This window comes from Chionomys nivalis, chromosome 23, assembly GCF_950005125.1.
Source record: "Chionomys nivalis chromosome 23, mChiNiv1.1, whole genome shotgun sequence".
Lineage (NCBI taxonomy): Eukaryota > Metazoa > Chordata > Mammalia > Rodentia > Cricetidae > Chionomys > Chionomys nivalis.
Window position 1 is genome coordinate 38,707,606 of NC_080108.1, and position 23,032 is coordinate 38,730,637.

A 23,032-nucleotide genomic window follows, 5' to 3' on the forward strand; every position below is an offset into this window, starting at 1 on the left:
AACAGCGCCGGGTCAGTCGGGCTCTCTGGCACATCCTCTCGCCTCCTCCGGGGCTTCCGGCGCCTCTCGTGGGCGCCACCATGGACCGTAACCCGTCCCCTCCTCCGCCTAGCTGCAGTCAGGAGGACGAGGAGGACCTGGCCGGGGGAGACTGCATTGGGAGCACGGTCTACAGCAAGCACTGGCTCTTCGGAGTACTCAGCGGACTCATCCAGGTGGGGAGACTGGCGCAGGCGTCCTCCGAACCAAGGGAGTGGATGGGGATGCTGGAGGGTCCGGGTGCCAGTTTCCTAACTCTTCCCGGAACACCACCACACACATACTTTAGTCGGATTTTGCTCTGCAACTCCATTGTCACTTCTGAAATCAGTTCCTGTTTCGTGAGCTCTTGTCATAGTGGAGCGCATAGCTTGGAGTCAGACAGCCCTGATCTCCATCCCATGCTGGAAGTGTGATTCGTTAACCCAGAACCTCGATTTCTTTCAGTTTCTATAAAACAGGATAACCAGTGTTATTGTACACACGGTTTTTGTGTAGATTGAGATGATGATGATAGAGTGTTTGAAATGGTGTTTGATTTATAGGAGGCTAGCAGATTTTTCTGTGTACTGCCTCTATGCCGCCAATTCCTGGGTTTGGTTTTGGTTTTTTTTTTTTTCAGAGACAATTTCTACACAGTGACCAAAAAAGTCTTCCTTTTTTATTATTTTAAAAGGGTGTTTTTATCCCATGCTTTTTCAGACCCAGTCCAGCTGGCCTTGGTGAGTTCCCGAAAGAACATCCCCATTGTCTCAGTATGTGGGTGCACCCCTCATGGCCCTGAGTTCAATACCGGACTCACTGAACATAGCGGACATTGAGGACTGCTCAGAAGTCAAGAACAATGGCACTGGGTTTTGATCCTTCTGCACATACTGGCTTTGTGGGAGCCTAGGCTGTTTGGATGTTCACCTTAATAGACCTGGAAGGAGGTGGGAGGTCCTTGGACTCCCCACAGGGCAGGGAACCCTGACTGCTCTTAGGGCTGATGAGAGAGGGGGAGTTGATTGGGGGACAGGGAGGGATATTGGAGGCGGTGGCAGGGAAGAGACAGAAATCTTTAATAAATAAATAAATTAATAAAAAATAAAAAGGTGTTTTTAGCCGGGCGGTGGTGGCGCACGCCTTTAATCCCAGCACTCGGGAGGCAGAGGAAGGCGGATCTCTGGGAGTTCGAGGCCAGCCTCGTCTACAAGAGCAAGTTCCGGGACAGGCACCAAAGCTACAGAGAAACCCTGCCTCGAAACCGCCCCCCCCAAAAAGGGGGGGGGTGTTTTTGTTGCTATAAATGAACACTTTCTACTTCTTAACTGGGGATCCAAGGCTGCTTACCACAACTCACTTAACGATACTTAACCTATACTTAAGGATAGCTACGTTATGTTCCGTGACCAGTAGACTGGTGGCCATCTCCAGTCATGTACTATGCTTTGTAAACTCTTGTACTCACCTCTGAATGCTCGAGTCCTACCCTTCCCATGAGATTTCACTTTCTTCTTTTAAAAAAAAATGTCTTTCTCCTCCCAGGGATAGGTCAAAGTCCTTCATCTTTCTCCCATAGCTCTTTTCACCAGCTCAGCAAAGTCGGCCTTTTCTATCGTGACTGTCTGTTTACATGACTTTCCTACACTAATCTTAAATCATTTGAAAGCAAAAGTTCGTATTGTTGTCATTCCTGTTTTTTCTCTTGCAGTGCCTTCAGACAGTGTTTCCTCCAAGAATACTGTAGATCATCCAAGGCACTGCAAGGCAGTTTTTAGAAACCTTCGCCGGAGGAAGTACTTTAGGGATACTCTCTTGGAGACATCTGAGTGATATATTACTTGAGGAACTCTGAGTATTTTAACTGATGATTTTTTTTCTCTATGTGTCTGAAGATTGTCACACCTGAAAGTGCCAAGTCCGGCTCGGATGATGAGCAACAGATGGAGCTCACTGAGGAAACGGAGAACGAAATATGCAGAGTCTGGGATATGTCCATGGATGAGGTATGCAGAATCTGCAGAGTCTGGGATATGTCCATGGATGAGGTATGAGGATAAAAGGGAAATTCTAGACTGAGGAGACTTTTGAAAAGATTCATCCCAGATTTCTGGCTAACCCTCAATCAAGATATTCTCTCAGTGCTCTCTGTCTCTGTCCTTGCCCCATCTTGACTATCCCATCCCCTCAAGTTCTTCTCCCCACTCCCCTTTTCTTCTCCTCCTCCCCTTCTGCCCTCCCTTTCCCCCCAATCCCATGCTCCCAATTTTCTCAAGAGATCTTGTCTACTTCCCCTTCCCAGAGGGATCTATATATGTTTCTCTTAGGGCTCTCCTTGTTGCTTATCTTCTCTAGGGTCATGGACTATAGGCTCATTATCCTTTGCTTTACAGCTAGTGTCCACTTAGGAGTGAGTACATTCCATGCTCATCTTTTTGAGTTTGAGTTACCTCACTCAGGATGGTTTTTTGTTGTTGTTTTTGTTTGTTTGTTTGTTTTGTTTTGTTTTTTTGTCTAGTTCCATCCATTTGCATGCAAATTTTAAGCTATCATTGTTTTTTACCCCTGAGTAGTACTCTAATGTGTAAATGTGCCACATTTTCTTTATCCATTCTTCAGGTGAGGGGCATCTAGGTTGTTTCCAGGTTCTGGCTATTACAGATAATACTGCTATGAACATAGTTGGCACTAGAAAAAAATCCCAGGAATCCACAAGGATGACAAGCTAAGACCCTAAGCAATAATGGAGAGGGTGCCTGAACTGACCTTGCCCTGTAGTCAGATTGATGACTATCTTAAATGTCACCACAGAACCTTCATCCAGCAACTGATGGAAACAGGCAGAGAGCCACAGCAGAGCACTGGGCTGAGCTCCCAAAGTCCAGTTGAAGAGTGGGCAGAATGAGAATATGAACAAAGAGGTCAAGGCTGTGATAGGGACACCCACTCAAACAATCTACCTGAGCTAATGGGAGCTCACTACATCCAGCCAGACAGGGAAGAACCCAGCATGGGACCAAACTAGGCCCTCAGAATGTGGGTAACAGTTGTATGGCTGGGGCAGACTGTGGGGCCACTGGCAGTGGCACCAGGATTTATCCCTACTGCTTGTACTGACTTTTTGGAACCCATTCTCTTTGGAGGCATACCTGATTCAACCTAGATATAGTAGGGAGGACTTTGATCCTTCCTCAAAGCAACAAGCCTTACCCTCTCTGGGGAGGGGAGGAAAGTGAAGAAAACAGGAGGAGGGGAGGGGCTGGGAACTGGGATTGGTATGTAAAATAAAAAACGATAGTTTTTTTTGTTGTTGTTGTTTTAAATAAAAGAAAAAAGGCTCATTCCTTCTGGCAAGGCCTTATTGAGTGACTGTAGCCCCTCCAGTTTGTGGTTCAGGGTATGAAGATCCAGGAGCTATTAATGTTAAAATCGTGCTTTGAACACAAATACAGTTTCATCCTAGGAGCCTCATGGTGTATTGAACATAAATGTGAGCTAAGATAGCTATGACATCACCAGGCAATATAATTTCATAGGACTATTGACGTACGTACATACACACATTTAGTCATCATTGACTAAAACTTTAGTTTATTTGTTTAGTTTTAGATTGTAGAAGGCGCTGCGGGCTGCGTTCCTGCTGCCCAGCTCCTGGCCGCCTGGCTAGATTATGCCCTGAAATAACAACACACAAACTGTATTCTTTTAAACATTGTCTGGTCCATTAGCTCTAGCCTCTTACTGGCTAACTCTCACATCTTGATTAACCCATTTCTATTAATATGTGTAGCACCACGAGGTGGTGGCTTACTGGGAAGATTCAGCATGTCTGACCTGGCGGCTGGCTCCATGCGTCTGACCTGGAGAGGAGAGGCATGGCGTCTGGCTCACTTCCCTTCTTCCCAGCATTCTGTTCTGTCTACTCCACCCACCTATGTTCTGAACTATCAGGCCCAGCAGTTTCTTTATTAATTAACCAATGAAAGCAACAGATAGACATATGACCTTCCCACATCATTAGATGTGTGTTTTTTAATAGGCATATCCCATAGCTAACAGATTTAGCTTTTGTACCTTACATTCCTATGTGAGAGCCCTCTCTCTGTGGCCGCATGTCCACTCTAGGTTCACCTCTGTGGTGTGCCCCCTTAGGTGATGTGGGTGAAAGAAAATCTCTAGGGAGAAAGTTCCAGACTGTTGTAGTTACATTATGATCAGAATTTTTTTGTTTTAATTGAAGCCCAAGTCCTGATATCGAATGTAACCCAGTAGCATTTATCTCAGTTTTAAGTTCGTACAGGGTAGGATTTAGGAGTTGACTCTTTCCCCATACCCCTTTCTCACCCCCAGCTTCTAACTTAGTATCTGGCAGTCAGCAAACGTGTTTGGGTAAGTTATAAGAATTCCAGGATCATGCAGAATAAAAGGAGGGCTATCTTCTGGTGTGTCACCGTCAGGGTTATATTGGGTTATGGGATCATTCTACTGTCTTGGTACCAGGTACCACAAAGACTGTTATGTTACTTTTGTCTTTTTGTTTGGTTGGGTTTTGTTTTGTTTTGCTTCTTCAAGACAGGGTTTCTCTGTATAGCTGTGACTGTCCTGGAACTCACTCTGTAGACCAGGCAGGCCTCAAATTTACAGATATCACCTGCCTCTATCTCCCAAATGCTGGGATTAAAGGCATGCGCCACCACTACTTGACTTACTTTTGTCTTTTTGACCTTTTATTTTTCCATTGTGGATGAAAGGAAGTAAACATGAAATTAAAATTTTAGGGATATCTGAGCTATAGAGTTTGAGCAATATGCAACATCTAAATTGGTAATCATTTTTGTTTATAGGATGTGGCTTTGTTTCTACAAGAATTTAAGGCTCCTGATATATTCATGGGAGTGCTGGCCAAATCCAGGTGTCCCCGATTAAGAGTAAGTATATACAGTTCTGCTCTTGTTTTGCTTACTGGCTATAAGCAAATAAATTGGTGTACAAATGCTATTGGACATTCTTAGGTAACGCACTCCTTGAAATAATTAGATACGTAGAATTTTAGGTTTGGATTTGGGGAATCAATAATTTGATTTAGCAGCTGTGGAAACAGATAGACATAGCCATGCTAGGCTGCTGCTGTGGCAGGACAAGAAGCAGTGCCTAGACCTGCTGTTTATCTCTCAGCTCACTGTGCCCACAGGCTGGCCGTGAGAACTCTCCGCTCCAAAATCTCCCCATATGCTCCTGGGCGAGGGCTGGCTGCGTCGTGTCACCCTTGCTGGCCTTCCCTTCTCTTTCTCTTACTCAGTGCGGCACTTTTCTGCCTTGTCATTGCCGAGAGCAAGCTCCTAAGAAGAGCAGTGGGACCACAGGAGCAGTGCAGTGTCCTGAGTGTTACTGCCATTTAGGTCTCTGTGCAGTGCACATGAGACAGGACTGTTAATATGTGCTGAAGGATTGCAGTTTATGAATATCCACTCTCTACTGTTTGCCTTCCTCCTTCTTGAGACACACGTAATAGATAAAAGAACTCAGTCTCAGACTAAGATAATATGTCCAAAGTCACACAGCTTGTAAAGATGGAGCTGGAGTTTGAGCTTATGCCCAGCTCTAGCATAACCCTGTCGTTGCTTCTTTTTCTTTGAGATAAAGTAGAAAATTCCATAGAGTGTATTACAAATTGAATGTTGAATTAAGGTTTTTACAAATATGTTTATGTATTTCTGTCTAGGGATGCTTTGTCCGCATGTCTGTCACACACCAGAAGAGGGCACTAGATCTCATAGATGGTTGAGAGCCCCCATGTGAGTGCCAGGAAGAGCAGTCAGTGCTCTTGACTGCTGAGCCATCTCTCCAGCCCCTTGAATTAAGATTTTTATTTAGGGGAATGCTCCGCCCATGTTGGGTCCTTATATTTACATAAAGTGTTGGTGATTTTGTGGCGTTCCCTCCTTGATTTTACTATTTTTTTATATTAGTCATGATAAGTTCAGGAATTAGCCACACGGCTGTAAATGTGTCCTGGTCACAGCCTGCTACAGCAGTGGTTCTCAACCTTGGCCTTATGAGGAATCACTGGTCTAAATGTCAGCATGGCCCAGATCACTGGTGCCGAGCCCTCCCCAAGAGCGTCTGGTCCAGTAGACTGGGGCAGGACCTAGGCGTCTGCTGTGTTCCCAGGTGATGTCAATACTTTAGATCAGGGCCATACTCTTTTCAAAAACTTTGTCCTGGAGGACTTTCCAAAGTCGTCTACCAGGGGTTCTCCTACGCAGCCGACACAGGAGTTGGTCTTCAGCAAATGTTCACTCCTCCCCTCGCTATCTTCTAAGAGAACGTGTTTTCTGTCCCGAATCGCTTGCTCTTCTGCCAGTGTTTGAACCATCTGCTTTTTACTAAAGCTCTCTTTAGTTCCTCTCTAACTTTCCTCAGCTTTTGTCCCTTCCTATTTCTTCCTGTGCCTGAGTCTGGACTCTGTCCAGAGGGAACACCCTGTTCTCTTCACAGCCATTTTCTTAGTGAGTTCCAGTGTGAGGATTTGAGCTTGCGGTTTCTGTCTCAACCTGCAAAGCGCTGGGGTTACAGGCATGTGCCACCACAGCCAGCTCAGTGCCACCACAGCCAGCTCAGTGCCACCACAGCCAGCTCAGTGCCACCACAGCCAGCTCAGTGCCACCACAGCCAGCTCAGTGCCACCACGGCCAGCTCAGCTCCCTTTCTTACTCGCTTAAGCCACAGCTCTAGTCCTGCAATGGCACAAGCCCCGACTCCCCTGTTGGTATCTGGTGTCACTTACAACTTTCTTGATGAGTTTTCAGCCTGTGTATTTTCTAATCCTATATCCATCCTCTGTTCTAATCCATTAATTATTACCCTGATCATAAAAACTCCTGGTATTCTTGGTAAACACTAGCTACTGAGGCTAAGTGTAGCCTGGAGATTCTGATTCAGTGGAGTTGATGGGGCTTGGAAATCGTCTACAAACTCTGAGTGCTGAATCCCAGCAAGTTTGGAATCCCTGTTCTGTGTAAATGCACCATGCCCTTCCATCTTATTTTTTCCTGTTGATATGACTAATACTTCTGACTGGGAAACCATGGCAACTTCAGACCTATAACTGTGCCTTACACCCCCTCTTCACGTTCTACCAGACTGTTTGCCATCCCCTTTAGTGTCTCAGTCCTTTTCCATGTCTGCCATTACCCCTCATTGATAATAGCAGCCATGGCTTCTTGGGCGAGTACCCTGGAACATGACAGCTCTGGGTTGCTGCTGCCTTCAGTTGAAGATCTCAGGCAGCTTGCTGGATTTCCCTGGACTTCAGTCTCCTCGGTTCAGAAGTGGGGACGATACAGTCCCATCTTGTAAATGCTGTGTAAAGTGCTGTGTGGACAAATGTTTCAGTGTGTTGTGTTCCCTCTTTGAGAACCTCCGTGGCTCCAGACACCATCCCATATTAAGTCTAAACCCTTTGACATGACAGTCAAGTCCTTTTCCTCTGCTCCATTTCTCCTGTGCTTCCTCACGGTTCCTGCGTTCTCTCCATTAGTCGTCTGTGCTAAGGATCCTTCCCCGCATAACGCTTCTTCATCTATGACTTTTGCTTTGTGTCTTCTGTTCCTTCTCACCTGTGTGAGCTGTACAAGCCGAGTCTGTAAATCTGGATGCCAGCTGTAAACGTCCATATCCTGCCTCCCTCTTTCCTCCCCTCAAACTTGGTTCAGTACAAGTTTTGTTCAAGTTGTTATTCTTCATGGCTTTTACCTCACAGCCATTGTGACCTGTGTTACTTGGTTTGACAGGAAATTTGTGTGGGAATTTTAGGGAATATGGCTTGTTTCCGGGAGATATGTGTGTCCATCAGCAGCTGCGAAGATCATGGGTAAGTCCTACTACCTAATAGCCGTGTTAAGTTTCTATTCCAAGGGAACCCTTGAACCTAGGAGAGGTGGAAGTATGGGGTGTGCTGTTTCATTGTCTCAGGACACCTTGGGTGCTGACGTGGCTGAGACTTCTGCACTAGCTATGGACTTGACCTAGGACTGAGCCTTTGCATCCACGGTAAAGCATGAGTTACCCCAGTGAGTAAGGGGGTGAGGCAAAGAATATGTAGAGCCTAAATTGGAGCTAGGGGCCTCTGGTCAGAATCCAGAACTATTTAAGCATGGAGAATCCAAGGACTCAGAACTAGTCTGGGAAACTCAATTGCTGTACAGTTTTGCTCTGAGAACTGAGACTTAATAGGGGAGTGGGACTTGCCTAGGGACCAGAAGATAAAGAGTCACCTCTAGGATTAAAAGGCTGTCAGACTTCTAATTAGAGGCTAGTTCTTTTCTAAAGCCGGAAAACTTTGGACAGAGGGCTTTTTAATAGTGGAGTCTCAGGTGGTCGGTTACCACGGTAGATCTGAGAACGTGATAAATTTGATAGGCATATTCATTTTCCTGGAGATGGTTCATGGCTGTTAACTTAATGATCTAAAGAAGTCTGTATCCAGCACACGTTAAAGTGATTGTTCTTATTGGAGGTCATAAGGGTTTATTCCTGTCTTCAAGGGCCTGGGCCTCTTGAATTGTTTCTGTTACATTCACACACAAGGTGTTCCATGACGAATTGAAGAGCACGTGAACAGTGATATGTGTCACATAAAGCAGATAAAAAGATGCACAGATAACTAAAGGATATTTTAAGGAAAAACCATAGCTGCTTTCATATAAAATTAAATGCAAAATCAGAAATCTATTAACAGAATTATAGAGCAGAGCAAAGAAGTGATCTCTGAGGAAGTCAGGGCCACCTTTTCTAGGGGGGAGAGGAACACGGTGGAAAAAGGCAGCTGCAGGTGATCAACTCTGCTCTGTACCTTAGAAACACGAGTTCTTCTCAACCTTTAGGTCATGACCCCTTCTGTGGGGGGTCATAAACCAGATATTTACATTACAATTCATAGCATTAGTAAAATTGCAGTTACAAAGTGGCGATGAAACAATTTTATGGCTGGGGGTCCCCACATGAGGAACTGTAGGAAAGGGTTACAGCCTTAGGAAGGCTGAGAACCACTGCTCTAGAATTTATGAAATGCATTTATGCTTTGTCTTACAATAGAAGATGTCTAAAATGAAATGAAAACTGGTTATTTGCAATGATACTCATGGCTCACGGTGTCTCGGCAGGCAGGTGCTTCTGCAGTGTTTGTGCGACTCAGACCCACCCACTCTGCTAGAAACCAGCAGGTAAGCCTTTCTCGAGACCACTCATCAGAAGCCCTGGGAAAGCAGAGTGCACTCTTGACTGTGGTGGCCCTTGTTGTTGCCCGCACAGATATTGAGCTCACATTTGTCATGTAGGTTGTTGCTTACTTGCCTTTCCCAGGCAGAAGTGGCCAGTGTCTGGGTTGAAAGGATCCGGGAACATCCGTCCATTTATGCCAGCGTCTGCTTCATCATGTCAAGTTCAACAAATGGTGAGTCTCCGTGCACTCTAGGGAGAAAGACTGGAGCATATCCTGGGAAGCTACTTTAAACTCTTCATTTTAAAAATTTTATACTTTGATTTTTTAAATTTATGGGTGTTTTCCTGCATGTAAATCTGTGTGTCTCTTGCATGTTGGTATGTGCCTGCTGTCCACAGAGGCCAGCAGAGAGTGTCGATCTCCAGGACTAGAGTTCTAGACAGTTGTGAGCTATTTCCTGTGTGGGTGCTGGGAATCAAACCTGGGTGCTCTTAATGACTGGGCCATCTCGTCAGCCCCAGAGGCCACTTTGCACTGAAGGAAGATAAGCCAGTTTAAATAGGCTCCTGGAGATACCTGGGAGGAAGTGGCACCCTGGAAGATTTGGCTCTTGGAGGAGCTTGAGGAGTTTGGCTCCCCCTTGTGGCTTCAGACGCTTGGGTTCTCAGTTGAACACCTGTCTTGACTGCAGTTGACTTGTTGGTGAAGGTGGGGGAGGTCGTGGACAAGCTCTTTGACTTGGATGAAAAACTCATGTTGGAGTGGATTAGAAATGGGACTGCCCGGCTTCCGGACCAACCCCAGGAGGACTCTGAAGAGCAGCCAGTATTTTCTTTTGTACCCAGTATACTGGAAGCTGCCAGACAAATACGGTAGGTGAACTCTTGTACAGAATGGTCTGGAAAAATTCAGTTGTTCGAAACATCCTTACATGGGAGAGTCTTAGTTTCAGTAAGCAACCAGTCTCTCTTAGGTTTGTGGTGGCAAGAATAGTACGGGTTCAGAGCATTTGCTCCAGTATGGCTTGTCATAGCTTGCTATGGTAACTGACAGCAGTTTTATGTATTTTAAATAATCAAGGAGAAAAGATTGTCTTGTTTTATTTTACATTGAATGTGAAACAACTCATTGAGCATATTTGTTTGCTCCCTGCTTCCTCCTTGTGTGCACACCAGTCTGTAGATGATCATCTTGTGTGTGCACACCAGTCTGTAGATGATCAGCTTGTGTGTGCACACCAGTCTGTGTAGATGATCAGCTTGTGTGTGCACACCAGTCTGTGTAGATGATCAGCTTGTGTGTGCACACCAGTCTGTAGATGATCAGCTTGTGTGCACCAGTCTGTAGATGATCAGCTTGTGTGCACACCAGTCTGTAGATGATCATCTTGTGTGCACACCAGTCTGTAGATGATCAGCTTGTGTGCACACCAGTCTGTAGATGATCAGCTTGTATGTGCACACCAGTCTCTGTAGATGATCAGCTTGTGTGTGCACACCAGTCTGTGTAGATGATCAGCTTGTGTGTGCACACCAGTCTGTAGATGATCATCTTGTGTGTGCACACCAGTCTGTAGATGATCAGCTTGTGTGTGCACACCAGTCTGTGTAGATGATCAGCTTGTGTGTGCACACCAGTCTGTGTAGATGATCAGCTTGTGTGTGCACACCAGTCTGTAGATGATCAGCTTGTGTGCACCAGTCTGTAGATGATCAGCTTGTGTGCACACCAGTCTGTAGATGATCATCTTGTGTGCACACCAGTCTGTAGATGATCAGCTTGTATGCACACCAGTCTGTAGATGATCAGCTTGTATGTGCACACCAGTCTCTGTAGATGATCAGCTTGTGTGTACACCAGTCTGTAGATGATCAGCTTGTGTGTGCACACCAGTCTGTAGATGATCAGCTTGTGTGTGCACACCAGTCTGTGTAGATGATCAGCTTGTGTGTGCACACCAGTCTGTGTAGATGATCAGCTTGTGTGTGCACACCAGTCTGTAGATGATCAGCTTGTGTGTGCACACCAGTCTGTAGATGATCAGCTTGTGTGTGCACACCAGTCTGTGTAGATGATCAGCTTGTGTGTGCACACCAGTCTGTAGATGATCAGCTTGTGTGCACACCAGTCTGTAGATGATCAGCTTGTGTGTGCACACCAGTCTGTAGATGATCAGCTTGTGTGTACACACCAGTCTGTAGGTGATCAGCTTGTGTGTACACACCAGTCTGTAGGTGATCAGCTTGTGTGTGCACACCAGTCTGTGTAGATGATCAGCTTGTGTGTGCACACCAGTCTGTGTAGATGATCAGCTTGTGTGTGCACACCAGTCTGTAGATGATCAGCTTGTGTGCACCAGTCTGTAGATGATCAGCTTGTGTGCACACCAGTCTGTAGATGATCATCTTGTGTGCACACCAGTCTGTAGATGATCAGCTTGTGTGCACACCAGTCTGTAGATGATCAGCTTGTATGTGCACACCAGTCTCTGTAGATGATCAGCTTGTGTGTGCACACCAGTCTGTGTAGATGATCAGCTTGTGTGTGCACACCAGTCTGTAGATGATCATCTTGTGTGTGCACACCAGTCTGTAGATGATCAGCTTGTGTGTGCACACCAGTCTGTGTAGATGATCAGCTTGTGTGTGCACACCAGTCTGTGTAGATGATCAGCTTGTGTGTGCACACCAGTCTGTAGATGATCAGCTTGTGTGCACCAGTCTGTAGATGATCAGCTTGTGTGCACACCAGTCTGTAGATGATCATCTTGTGTGCACACCAGTCTGTAGATGATCAGCTTGTATGCACACCAGTCTGTAGATGATCAGCTTGTATGTGCACACCAGTCTCTGTAGATGATCAGCTTGTGTGTACACCAGTCTGTAGATGATCAGCTTGTGTGTGCACACCAGTCTGTAGATGATCAGCTTGTGTGTGCACACCAGTCTGTGTAGATGATCAGCTTGTGTGTGCACACCAGTCTGTGTAGATGATCAGCTTGTGTGTGCACACCAGTCTGTAGATGATCAGCTTGTGTGTGCACACCAGTCTGTAGATGATCAGCTTGTGTGTGCACACCAGTCTGTGTAGATGATCAGCTTGTGTGTGCACACCAGTCTGTAGATGATCAGCTTGTGTGCACACCAGTCTGTAGATGATCAGCTTGTGTGTGCACACCAGTCTGTAGATGATCAGCTTGTGTGTACACACCAGTCTGTAGGTGATCAGCTTGTGTGTACACACCAGTCTGTAGGTGATCAGCTTGTGTGTGCACACCAGTCTGTAGGTGATCAGCTTGTGTGTGCACACCAGTCTGTGTAGATGATCAGCTTGTGTGTGCACACCAGTCTGTGTAGATGATCAGCTTGTGTATGCACACCAGTCTGTAGATGATCAGCTTGTGTGCACACCAGTCTGTAGATGATCAGCTTGTGTGTGCACACCAGTCTGTAGATGATCAGCTTGTGTGTGCACACCAGTCTGTAGATGATCATCTTGTGTGCACACCAGTCTGTAGATGATCAGCTTGTGTGTGCACACCAGTCTGTAGATGATCAGCTTGTGTGTGCACACCAGTCTGTAGGTGATCAGCTTGTGTGTACACACCAGTCTGTAGGTGATCAGCTTGTGTGTGCACACCAGTCTGTGTAGATGATCAGCTTGTGTGTGCACACCAGTCTGTAGATGATCAGCTTGTGTGTGCACACCAGTCTGTAGATGAAGCTTGTGTGTGCACACCAGTCTGTAGATGATCAGCTTGTGTGCACACACCAGTCTGTAGATGATCAGCTTGTGTGCACATACCAGTCTGTGCAGATGATCAGCTTGGGGGCTTTGATGTCATGAGAGGTGGTTGTTTATGAGTTGTTAAAACAATATAGCACTGATAACTGCAAGATTAACATTTGAATTATCTGCTTAGTTGTTAACAGCATAGTCTCAGAACTTATTAGGCTATGTTAAGAGTTATTAATTTTAAACCTTTTATCAAATGAAGATTAAGCCACACACGTATCTGCCTCTTCAGTGTTTCCAGCAGTGAGTGATGTTGCCAGTGTCCCATCTAGAGAAGGTGGGAGAACTGGAAAGTCCCTCCCGACTGCCCTGTCCAGCTCCTTCCTCATGGCCAGTCGGCTCTTACTGTGACCCCATCCTGGCAGCCAGACGTCTTCTCCCTTGCTTGGGCAAGTGCCACACTGTCTGCCTCTGAGCCACCTGTCCTCTGCTGGCTTCTCCCGAGCCTTGCAGCTGCTTCCGTGGTGCACACCCATCTTGCTTCGTGCTCCCGGCTTTTCAGTGGCCTTCCGCAGGAAATAGTTCAGGTTTTTAAAACAAACAAAACTGGCGCACAATCCTGCACACAAGGCCTATCCATCCTTGTTCTTGCTTCTTCTATGTGAAATTCCATTCTGCGGATGAACCAGGCCCTCTTGTCTCCCAGCCTTTGCTCAAGGTGTCTCTCCAATGCCACAAACACCTGCCTCTTCAGGTTCCTGTGGAAACTCCATTTCTCTCAAGATCTCTTCCCTGACCAAATTTCTGCGTGGTCTTTTAGTGCCCGGGCCTTCTAGTGTTGAATTCATTTTGTTTTATGGTTATGGCCCTTTACTTCTTTCCTCTCAGACTGTTACAATCTGGGAAGGTGGGTGTAGCATCTTAATACTCTCTGTCTCTCCAGCCCCTAGCAGTAAGTGCCCCCAAATGATAGATACTTCAGTAAATGTAGCTGAGCCGTTTAATTGTTCATGTTTTTCACTTAACTGGTTGAAGAAACAGTATTTTGAGTTCTAAGAATACAAACTGTTGAGCAAAAGAATTAGGTTTTTATGTTTCTGCTTTCTCAGCTAGGGAGCTAGGATGATCTGTGAACTCTAAAGAACTTCAGAACCATGGAGTCTGCGCCGTAGGCCTCACGTCCCTCCCATAGAAGAATCAGTAGCATACATGTGTAGACTCACACATACTTGCACATGCCCTCACATACATGCACTCACACTCATGTACACATACATACACACTCACATTCACACACTTCATATATATGCTCACACACACACTAATTCACACAGAGACATATGTACAGCTATAATACTCACCTATGCATTCACATACATATATACTCACGCTCACTCACGCACTCATAAAACATAAACTCCTTTTCTTCAGTTTTCCCATTTTAATGTCAGTGCTAGTGAACAGAGTCTACTCAGCTGGCCGTCTCACGTTCTGCACGTTAGCATGAGGTAACAAACCCCTGCAGGGCGAGTGAGCATCGCTGTTCTCTGACGCTGAAGTTAAGAGTGCTGTGCCCTTTCTGTCTGCTTAGGTCTGAAAACCTGGAAGGGCTTGATGTTTACATGCACATCTTACAGCTGCTCACCACAGCAGACGATGGGATTCAAGCAATTGGTAAGGCGGTTTCTTGGGGCACGCTGTCGTTGCTCGTTAAGTATTCGCTATTTTTAAATTACTATTTGTAAAAAATATTTCTTAAGTACAGTGTCCTGATACTGCAAAAGAAACATGGAATTTACTTTTTGACCTGGTGTGCCATGAATTCTGCCAAGTTGGTGACCCGCCCATCATACTGCAGGAGCAGAAAACAGTGCTGGCCTCTGTCTTCTCCGTGATGTCTGCCATCAGTGCTTCGTGGGCTGCACAGGAGCACCCCAAGAGGGAAGAAGGCAAGTGCAGTTCCCTTTCACCAATTAAACTGGCACCCACAGATTGTAAGTGTCAGGCCTGTGTCTGCTCTTCATTGGGTTTCTTTTTCAATTTTTCTCCATTAAAAGAAAATACCCTTATTCCCCTAGTAACATAAAATGTTAAATGCTTAATACAAAAATATTACAAAGTTTCTAAGAGGCATCAAGGAGGGGACTTGGGGTACGGCTCAGTAATGGGGTGCTTGCTTAGCATGAGTGCCCCCTGGTTCAGTCCCTAGAACCAAAAAGAAAGCAGCACCGAACAGCATGGCTCTGCCCTGAAGAACCACCCCACTTTTTATCAGAAATATTCCCTAAAGTCCTCTGTGTTCTGCTGACTCCATTGGACTCACGCTCAGCCCCAGAGTGCTTTGGTGGTAAGGTTTTTGTCTCAGTCCCCAGTGAGGATGGTCTCTATTCAGTCTGATGGCTCAGTATCTCTGACTGTTTGACCTGTTCAGTACTGAATTAGGGTCCTAAGGTCAAAGGGTCAAAGCCCCATTTGCTTCCCGATGCTTTCATTGCGATTGTGTTGAATGTGTGGTGTGTCTAGGAATGTATTGTGCAGGTTTGTTTCAGAAGTGCCTTGAGGTTTCTTTAGTGTACAGATCTTGCATTCTTACTAGGTTTATTCCTGCACATTTTAATTTTGAAGTCCTAGTCTCTGTTGCATGCTTTCTTCACTGATGATTGTTAGACTTTATGGAGGCTGTGGATTGTTACCTTTGACTGTAGGACCTTTACTGACTTGCCTGTAGTTTTTTTCGCTGTGCTTGAGGTGGGACTCAGGGCCTTGCACCTGTAGGTAGGAATCCTGTTGCCATATCCACATTCCTGTCTTACTGTCCTAAAATCCTATCTGTCTGTCTGTCTGTCTGTCTGTCTGTCTATCTATCTATCTATCTATCTATCTATCTATCTATCTATCTATCTATCTAATGTGTATGGGTTTTTTGCCTGCACGCACACATGTATAACAGATGTCTGGTGCTTGTGGAGACGAGAAGAAGGTGTTGGATGCCCTGGGTGGGGATTATAATGGGCTCTGAGCCAACATAGGGGTGGTGGGATTTGAACCAAGGTCCTTTGGAAGAGCAGCTGGTCCTTTTAACTGCTGAGCCATCTCTCCAGCGTTTGTCTTACCGTGTTTGGTAGTAGTTCCCATGGTAATCTTTAACTTTGTCTGCTACCAAGGCACATCTACTTTTGTCATTCTCTATCTCTGACTTCTTTTTCCTATCTAAGTGGATTGCTTAGTGCCTGCTGGAGACATCTTTATCTTCTTCCCGACTGTTGAAAATGGCACTAGAGTTTTGCCATTTAGTGTAACTGGGCATATGGTGCTTGTTTTTGCCTCTCAAGGATGTTTTTTTTTTTTTTTTTTCCTGAGATAGGGTTTCTCTGTAGCTTTGGAGCCTGTCCTGGAACTAGCTCCTGTAGACCAGACTCTCACAGAGATCCGCCGACCTCTGCCTCCCGAGTGCTAGGATTAAAGGCGTGCACCACCACCACCTGGCTCAAGGATGTTTTGATCTCTCCCTGTTTTAAGCTTTTTGTTTTGTTTTATAAATAAGCACTGTTTCTGAGTGTCGACTCTATATTTCTGGAGAGGTTATGTCACTGGCCAAAGGAATCCCAAGTGCCGGCTGGAGGAGCTAGTGGAGGCCTTCGTGTGAATACTCGGGAGGAAGCACAGCCGATGGAGACAGGCACACTGGGCACTGTGCTGGAGGAGCAGGACTGAGGCTCTGTGTGGCGAGGGTGGCTTAAGAGTGAAAGGAAGAAAAGCAGCCCAGCTGCCAGGCAGTGGAGTGCGGAGGGCCGGACCTGCGGGGAGGGAGACAGACTGGGTAGGTGTGGCTGTGATAGACAGCCAGGGGCTGATAAAGGTCGAGTAGGCAGGCTGTGCGGGTGGGCGGGCATTGAGGACAAGCAAAGGCAGGAACAGTAGAAATGCGGGAGGATAATACCAGGCTGTTCCCTGTAGACTGGGAGGGTGAGTGGGTAAAGCAGCTGCCGCTTACTGCGACGCGCACGACTGGCTTTGAGCGCGCTGCCCGAGGGGTCTGAGTGTGTGCAAGGGGCAGTGTAAGTCAGCAGTCGGGGGAGGTGTCATGGTGTCGGCTAAACCGCAGAGATTTCTTGGACTCGCTCTGACGTGAGAAATGAGGGAGTCCTTCTCTTACCGCAGACGTGTTTATCTTGTTCTCGGTCGTCATGCAGTTTGTCCAGCGAGGGCCATCATGCTGTCGTGGGTGTCATCTTTCTAGAAACCCATGGGGAGCTTTTTCGTGAGACCAGGAGCATCCCACTTGTTGCTGCTGCAGGACTAGGTGTTCATACTGCTGCCTGCTCTGCCACCCGAACTTGATGTAGTTTGTATGTTTAGGCAGAACACGGACATCCACGTTAACTCCTGTCAGTTAGCTGTCTCCTCTCCTCACTGTTAACTCTCTGCTTGCCTGCTTCAAGCCTTTCAGAGAAGCTCTGTGGAGTTGCGGGTTATTCCCGTTTTGTGTGATGCTGTGATACAACACTGACCATAATCAACTTGGCTGCAGGGAGGCAGTCTGTTTGAGCTTATAAGTTAGAGACCGTCATCGGTGGAATCAAAGCAGGAACCACTCTACCTGTCTATAGTCCCCAAAACACATGTGGTGCTAGTTCAGGATGAGTGGATGGATGAACGAGGGAACAAATGAAGGAATACTTACGTGGCTGCTGTCATTCTCTTATTCGGTGCAGTGGATCTTCCTCTAATTGACAGCCTGATTCGGGTGTTACAAAATATGGAACATTGTCAGAAGAAACCAGAGAACTCCACAGAGTCCGACCCAGAGGAGCCTACAAACTGTGGTTCAACCCAAGATGAGTTCCATATGAAGATCCTGAAGGATATTTCATGTGAATTCCTTTCTAATATTTTTCAGGAGTTATCAAAGGTAGGAAAGAAGTATTGGTGGTTTCTTAGAAAAGGCGTGGGTTACTAGACGTGCTGAACTTTAAACTGCTGAGGCACAGGCAGCTGTGCCGTGATAGAACTGAGACCCCAGCCATGGTGGAGAGAGGACCTGGGTATAGTGGCCAGGCAAACTCCGGACCACTTGTTGTGTTCTCAGCTCCATTATTGTTTTTTATGATATTGAAAAAGATTTCTTTTCTCCTCCCTTCTCCTCTGCCGGTATGATGCTGGGATCTGGGCCTCATACATGATAGGCGAGTGCTGTGCCTCTGAGCTGCAGCCTCGGCCCTGCTCCTGTTCGTTTTCACGGGGGAAGGTGGCATGTGTAGAAGTCAGAGCACAACTGTGAGAGCTGATTCTTCTCTTCCACTATGTGTGTGTGTGTGTGTCTGTGTGTGTGTGTCTGTGTGTGTGTGTCTGTGTGTGTCTGTGTGTCTGTGTGTGTGTCTGTGTGTGTGTGTGTCTGTGTGTGTCTGTGTGTGTGTCTGTGTCTGTGTGTCTGTGTGTGTCTGTGTGTGTGTAGTATGACTGTTTTACTCAATTTGGGAAAATTTTGTTATTATTTTTAGTCTTAAAATAACTGGTCTTGTTTGTGTGTTCACACACTTTATGACACTAGGCATATCAACAGACTACATTACTAAAATTTATATTGATAATTTTTGATGTGTGAAAATGTTAGTTTTGTTTGATTTTTATTAGTGGATATTATAATTTTATATTAATTCAACAGGTGAAATTATTTTGTGTTCTGTTTTGATTTACATGTTTTATTATTAGTGAGCTGGATTGTCTTTCCATATATTTGTATATTATTTGTGTTTACTTTTTATAAAGATCTAATTTTTAAAGTTTCATATTTTTGTGGTGCTAAGAGTCTACCCCAGGGCTTCTCACATGCTGGGCAGGTGCTTCCCCTCTGAGCTCCATCCCTGGACAGATGTATTCATTTTGATGGTTTATATGAATCTCTCCAATGATACTTATTGTCTCCGTTGCTGTTCTGTTGCTGTGAAGAGATGCCATGACCAAGGCCACTCTTAAAAAAACAAACAAAAAAAAAATGCATTTAATCGGGGATTTGCTAACAGTTTCAGAGGTTAGTCCATTGTCATCATGGACGGGAGCAGGCAGAAGAGGTGCTGGAGAAGGAGCTGAGAGCTACATCCTGGTCTGCAAAGAGCAGAAAACATTGGCTCTTGCTTGGGTTTTTGAAACCTCAAAAGCCTCACAGTGACACACTCCCAACAAAGCCACCTCCATGCCTTCTAATCCTAATCCTTAAAAATAGAGCCACTTCCTGGTGACTAATCATTCAAATATATGCACCTGTAAGCACCAGCCCCATTCAAACCACCACGGCGTCTTTTTTGTTTTGCTTTCAGATATGTTTTCAATTGTTCATCATTGCTTTAGGTTTGGGAGGAAAAGACAAGCCTGTTCCTTTGTCTTTAAGATACAGGCAAATAGCAGGAAGGTGTGTTGATTAAAGACCCGATGGCATGCCATGAGACTCTTAGGTTCCACTTCAGGGAATTTGGATTTAATCTTGAGGAAACTGGGGTACAGCTGAAGTTTTCTTTCTTTTTATAAGCAAGTGATAAGATCAATTTGGAAAGATCCTTCCAAACACAGCAGGCATAAAGGAATTGAGTTGAGGGCTGGAGGCCACGAGCCAGCCAGTGGGTTTATAGACGGTAATCTTCGGGAATAGTCTGGAAATGAGAGCCTGGGATGAGGGGGGGTGCACAGGAGGGGCCAGCAGGCAGGCTTCCGTGAGTGGCATCCTTCACTGAGGTTAGCAGTGTTCGGGGTACACAAGGCTCTTCATGGCAGCTCAGCTGAGGGTTTGAAATGCCGGTGGGACCAGTTGTGATTGTGTATACTGATGTTTATCTGTTTGCCAGGTGCAGCGTTGGACATTTTCCTTTTCTGATACTAAGTTTTCTTTTGTTTGCTGTAGGAAACTGTGGCTCAGGGACTGAAGGAGGGCCAGTTAAACAAAGAGAAGTGTTCCTGTGCATTTCAGAGCCTCTTGCCCCTCTACAGCCCCGTGGTGAGTAGGGAGAATGCACGGGGGCTGAGATTCTGTCAGAAACGGTGGTATACCTTACAGGATTCAATGCCTTGTGTCTTGAGATTAGTTATGATCTCAAGAAGAAGGAATCTGCCGGGCGGTGGTGGCGCACGCCTTTAATCCCAGCACTTGGGAGGCAGAGGCAGGCGGATCTCTGTGAGTTCGAGACCAGCCTGGTCTACAAGAGCTAGTTCCAGGACAGGCTCCAAAACCACAGAGAAACCCTGTCTCGAAAAACCAAAAAAAAAAAAAAGAAGAAGGAATCAACATGGGTTTATAGTGCCCCTTCCTGTTATGAAGTAGACAGCCTGTATAGTAAGTGAAAGTCTAAATTTTTTAATTAAAGTTTTTTGAGATTTTGTGTGTGTGTTTTCCCCTTAATATATGTCTGCGGAATATGTGTACAGTTGGCTAGAAAGACCAAAAGAGAGTATTGGATCCCCTGCAACTGGAGTTACAGATGGTTGGGAGCTGCCATGTGGGTGCTGGGAATTACATCCAGGTCCTCAAGAAGGATAGCCAGTTCTCTGAACTCAGGAGCTAAATTTTTCTTCTCTCTCTCTCTCTCTCTCTCTCTCTCTCTCTCTCTTCCCTGCCGTTCCCCCACCACCACCTTGTGAGATTGGGTCTCACTGTTTAGCATAGACTGGTTGTAACTCTATAGTCTAGGTTAGCCTTGAACTCATAGAGATCTGCCTGCCTCTGCCTCCTGAGTTCTGGGATTAAAAGCATGTGCCACCATGCCTGCCCCCAAACCTAATTTTTATGAATACATTTTTATGATTTTTCACACAACACTATTTATTACCATTGAAGACAATTTCAGAATAAGAGTTTTTAGGAAAATGAACTGTGGAAAATGAAAGCGTAAGGACCTGTCAGCAGAGAGGTTATGATAGAGTGTCGGTGCAGAGAGGGTTATGATAGAGTGTCGGTGCAGAGAGGGTTATGATAGAGTGTCGGTGCAGAGAGGGTTATGATAGAGTGTCGGTGCACAGAGGGTTATGATAGAGTGTCGGTGCAGAGAGGGTTATGATAGAGTGTCGGTGCACAGAGGGCTATGATAGAGTGTCGGTGCAGAGAGGGTTATGATAGAGTGTCGGTGCACAGAGGGTTATGATAGAGTGTCGGTGCACAGAGGGCTATGATAGAGTGTCGGTGCACAGAGGGCTATGATAGAGTGTCGGTGCACCGTCCTAAAGGGAAGCAGTCGGAGGGAAGGAGCTGGTCGGGGCTCACACTTCTAGAGTCACTACTGGGTATTTCCGGTGACTGCAGGAAGTGCCATGGCTGACCCCTGTGAATCTGCTGCAGGCTTCTGTCGGCTTCAAAGCCTCTGGAGGAGCATTTTCATAGTTAACCACAAATGTCTTTAAAACTGCCTGTTTCTCCACTACAGTTACTTGGTTCTTCGTGTGGTTCACAGGTGGAAGACTTCGTTAAAGTCCTACGCGAGGTTGACAAGGCTCTTGCCGAGGACCTGGAAGACAGCTTCCCCAGTGTGAAGGCTCAGACTTGAGACCCGAGTTGGAGTTCCTGCTCTCTAAGGAATAAACTGTTTGCAGTGGTTTGAAGTTGGCGTTTGGAAGATTTGGATGACCGTGTACTTCCTGATGTCCCTGCTCCCCGTTTACCCCACTTTCATTTGCGCCGGTCCCTAGGGTTTCTCCACTGTCACCCCCTCCCCTTTGCACTGATTGTATGTTACTGCTGTGCAGTTGACAAATTCAAATAGTAGAGTAGGTAAGGATTGTCTTCACAAGTGTTAGTCTGTGTCCTTTAGAAGTATATTTGCTGCAGCAGCAGAAGCCCTCGAATGACAGCTTCTCCGGTATCTGTGTGTCTCATGCATGTGTACAGAGACCATCAGCTTTTCCCAGTCCCAGTGGCCCACCGCGCAGATCTTTGCACTTACTTATTCATAACCATGAGGGCTGTGCCGTTCCATCCGGGGATGAAAAGGAAGAGGCATTCTAGAAAATTCTGGCAGCTTCCCCTGACCCCTGTTCTGTGTTATATTTAATGTCCCGATCTTCCCTGCACTCTGTAAGAGGTAAGGTATGACCGGCTTAGAGCGCTAACCTGCTAATACACTGTAGTGGTTCTGTGAGCATTTAACAAGCTGTTTAGACTTCTCCAGGCTGTTAGTGACAACTTGGAAGCAGTAGTTACTCTCTTAGTTTGGGTGTCTATTGCTGTACAGAGACACCATGACCATGGAACTCTTGTGAAGGAAAGCATTTTATTGTGGCAGTGGCTCACAGTTCAGAGTGTAGTCCATTGTCATAGTGGGACATGGCAGCGTGCAGGCAGACACAGTGCTGGAGAAGGAGCTGAGAGTTCTACATCTTAGCGGCAACAGGAAGTTGACTGGAACACTGGAGTAGCTTGAGCATAGGTGAGACCTCAAAGCCCACCCCCACAGTGACACATGCCCTTTGGGGGCCATTTTCTTCTTCCTTTCTTTCCTCCCTATTCTCTTCCTCCCTTCTTTCCTTCCCTCCTTCCCTCCTTCCCTCCTTCCTTCCTTCCTTCCCTCCCTCCCTCCCTCCCTCCTCCCTCCTTCCCTCCCTCCCTCCTTCCTTCCTTCCTTCCTTCCTTCCTTCCTTCCTTCCTTCTTTCCTTCCTTTATTTCTTTCTTTATTTTTTTTGTTTTTTGAGACAGGGTTTCTTTGTGTAACAGTCCTGGCTGTCCTGAAACTTTCTTTGTAGACCAGGCTGTCCTCAAACTCATTGAGATTTGTCTGTCTCCCAAGTGCCTGGATTAAAGGTGTGTGCCACCACCACCTGGCTGACATTCTCTTTCAAACCACCACAGTTACTTTGCCTTTGTTCCCCCCGAGAGTCACTCTGGTTCGCAGCTGGAGGTGGAAATGCATGGTTTTGCTTCAGAGCGTGATTTACTGAGCAAATTGTAGATGAGATTGAAGAATGTGACATCCTCTGCAGTCTGTCTCCCTGGTGCTTTGTCCCTCCAACCAAGGCTTCCTGATGAGGATACGGGCACAGCCAACCAGGTGCTTAGGTTTCAGTCCGCATCACTT

The 23,032-nt window shown here is 46.1% G+C and overlaps 1 protein-coding gene across 4 annotated transcripts; it reads left to right on the top strand.

Moving 5' to 3' along the window:
* The first annotated feature begins 65 nt into the window (after positions 1 to 65).
* Saal1 (serum amyloid A like 1) lies at positions 66 to 22,771 on the top strand. Of its 4 annotated transcripts, XM_057756628.1 has the most exons (12): positions 66 to 215; positions 1,917 to 2,027; positions 4,866 to 4,949; positions 7,815 to 7,894; positions 9,186 to 9,245; positions 9,360 to 9,475; positions 9,936 to 10,116; positions 14,571 to 14,653; positions 14,740 to 14,928; positions 17,695 to 17,891; positions 19,875 to 19,967; positions 21,415 to 22,771. In XM_057756628.1, the coding sequence occupies exons 1-12, from the start codon at positions 81 to 83 to the stop codon at positions 21,505 to 21,507; spliced, it is 1,422 nt and encodes a 473-aa protein (XP_057612611.1). In that variant the 5' UTR covers positions 66 to 80; the 3' UTR covers positions 21,508 to 22,771. The 4 variants fall into 4 exon arrangements, with proteins under 4 accessions (XP_057612611.1, XP_057612612.1, XP_057612614.1 ...); XM_057756629.1 differs by lacking the exon at positions 9,936 to 10,116 and having other exon boundaries at positions 14,745 to 14,928; XM_057756631.1 differs by lacking the exon at positions 9,936 to 10,116 and having other exon boundaries at positions 14,838 to 14,928.
* Positions 22,772 to 23,032: the final 261 nt, after the last annotated feature.

Excerpts from the sequence above, each read along its gene's own strand:
- Saal1 (XM_057756628.1), top strand. The coding sequence starts at position 81 with ATGGACCGTAACCCGTCCCCTCCTCCGCCTAGCTGCAGTCAGGAGGAC. Across the intron at positions 9,246-9,359 it reads ACTCTGCTAGAAACCAGCAG|GTTGTTGCTTACTTGCCTTT; the intron begins GTAAGCCTTTCT and ends TTTGTCATGTAG. Across the intron at positions 10,117-14,570 it reads GAAGCTGCCAGACAAATACG|GTCTGAAAACCTGGAAGGGC; the intron begins GTAGGTGAACTC and ends CTGTCTGCTTAG.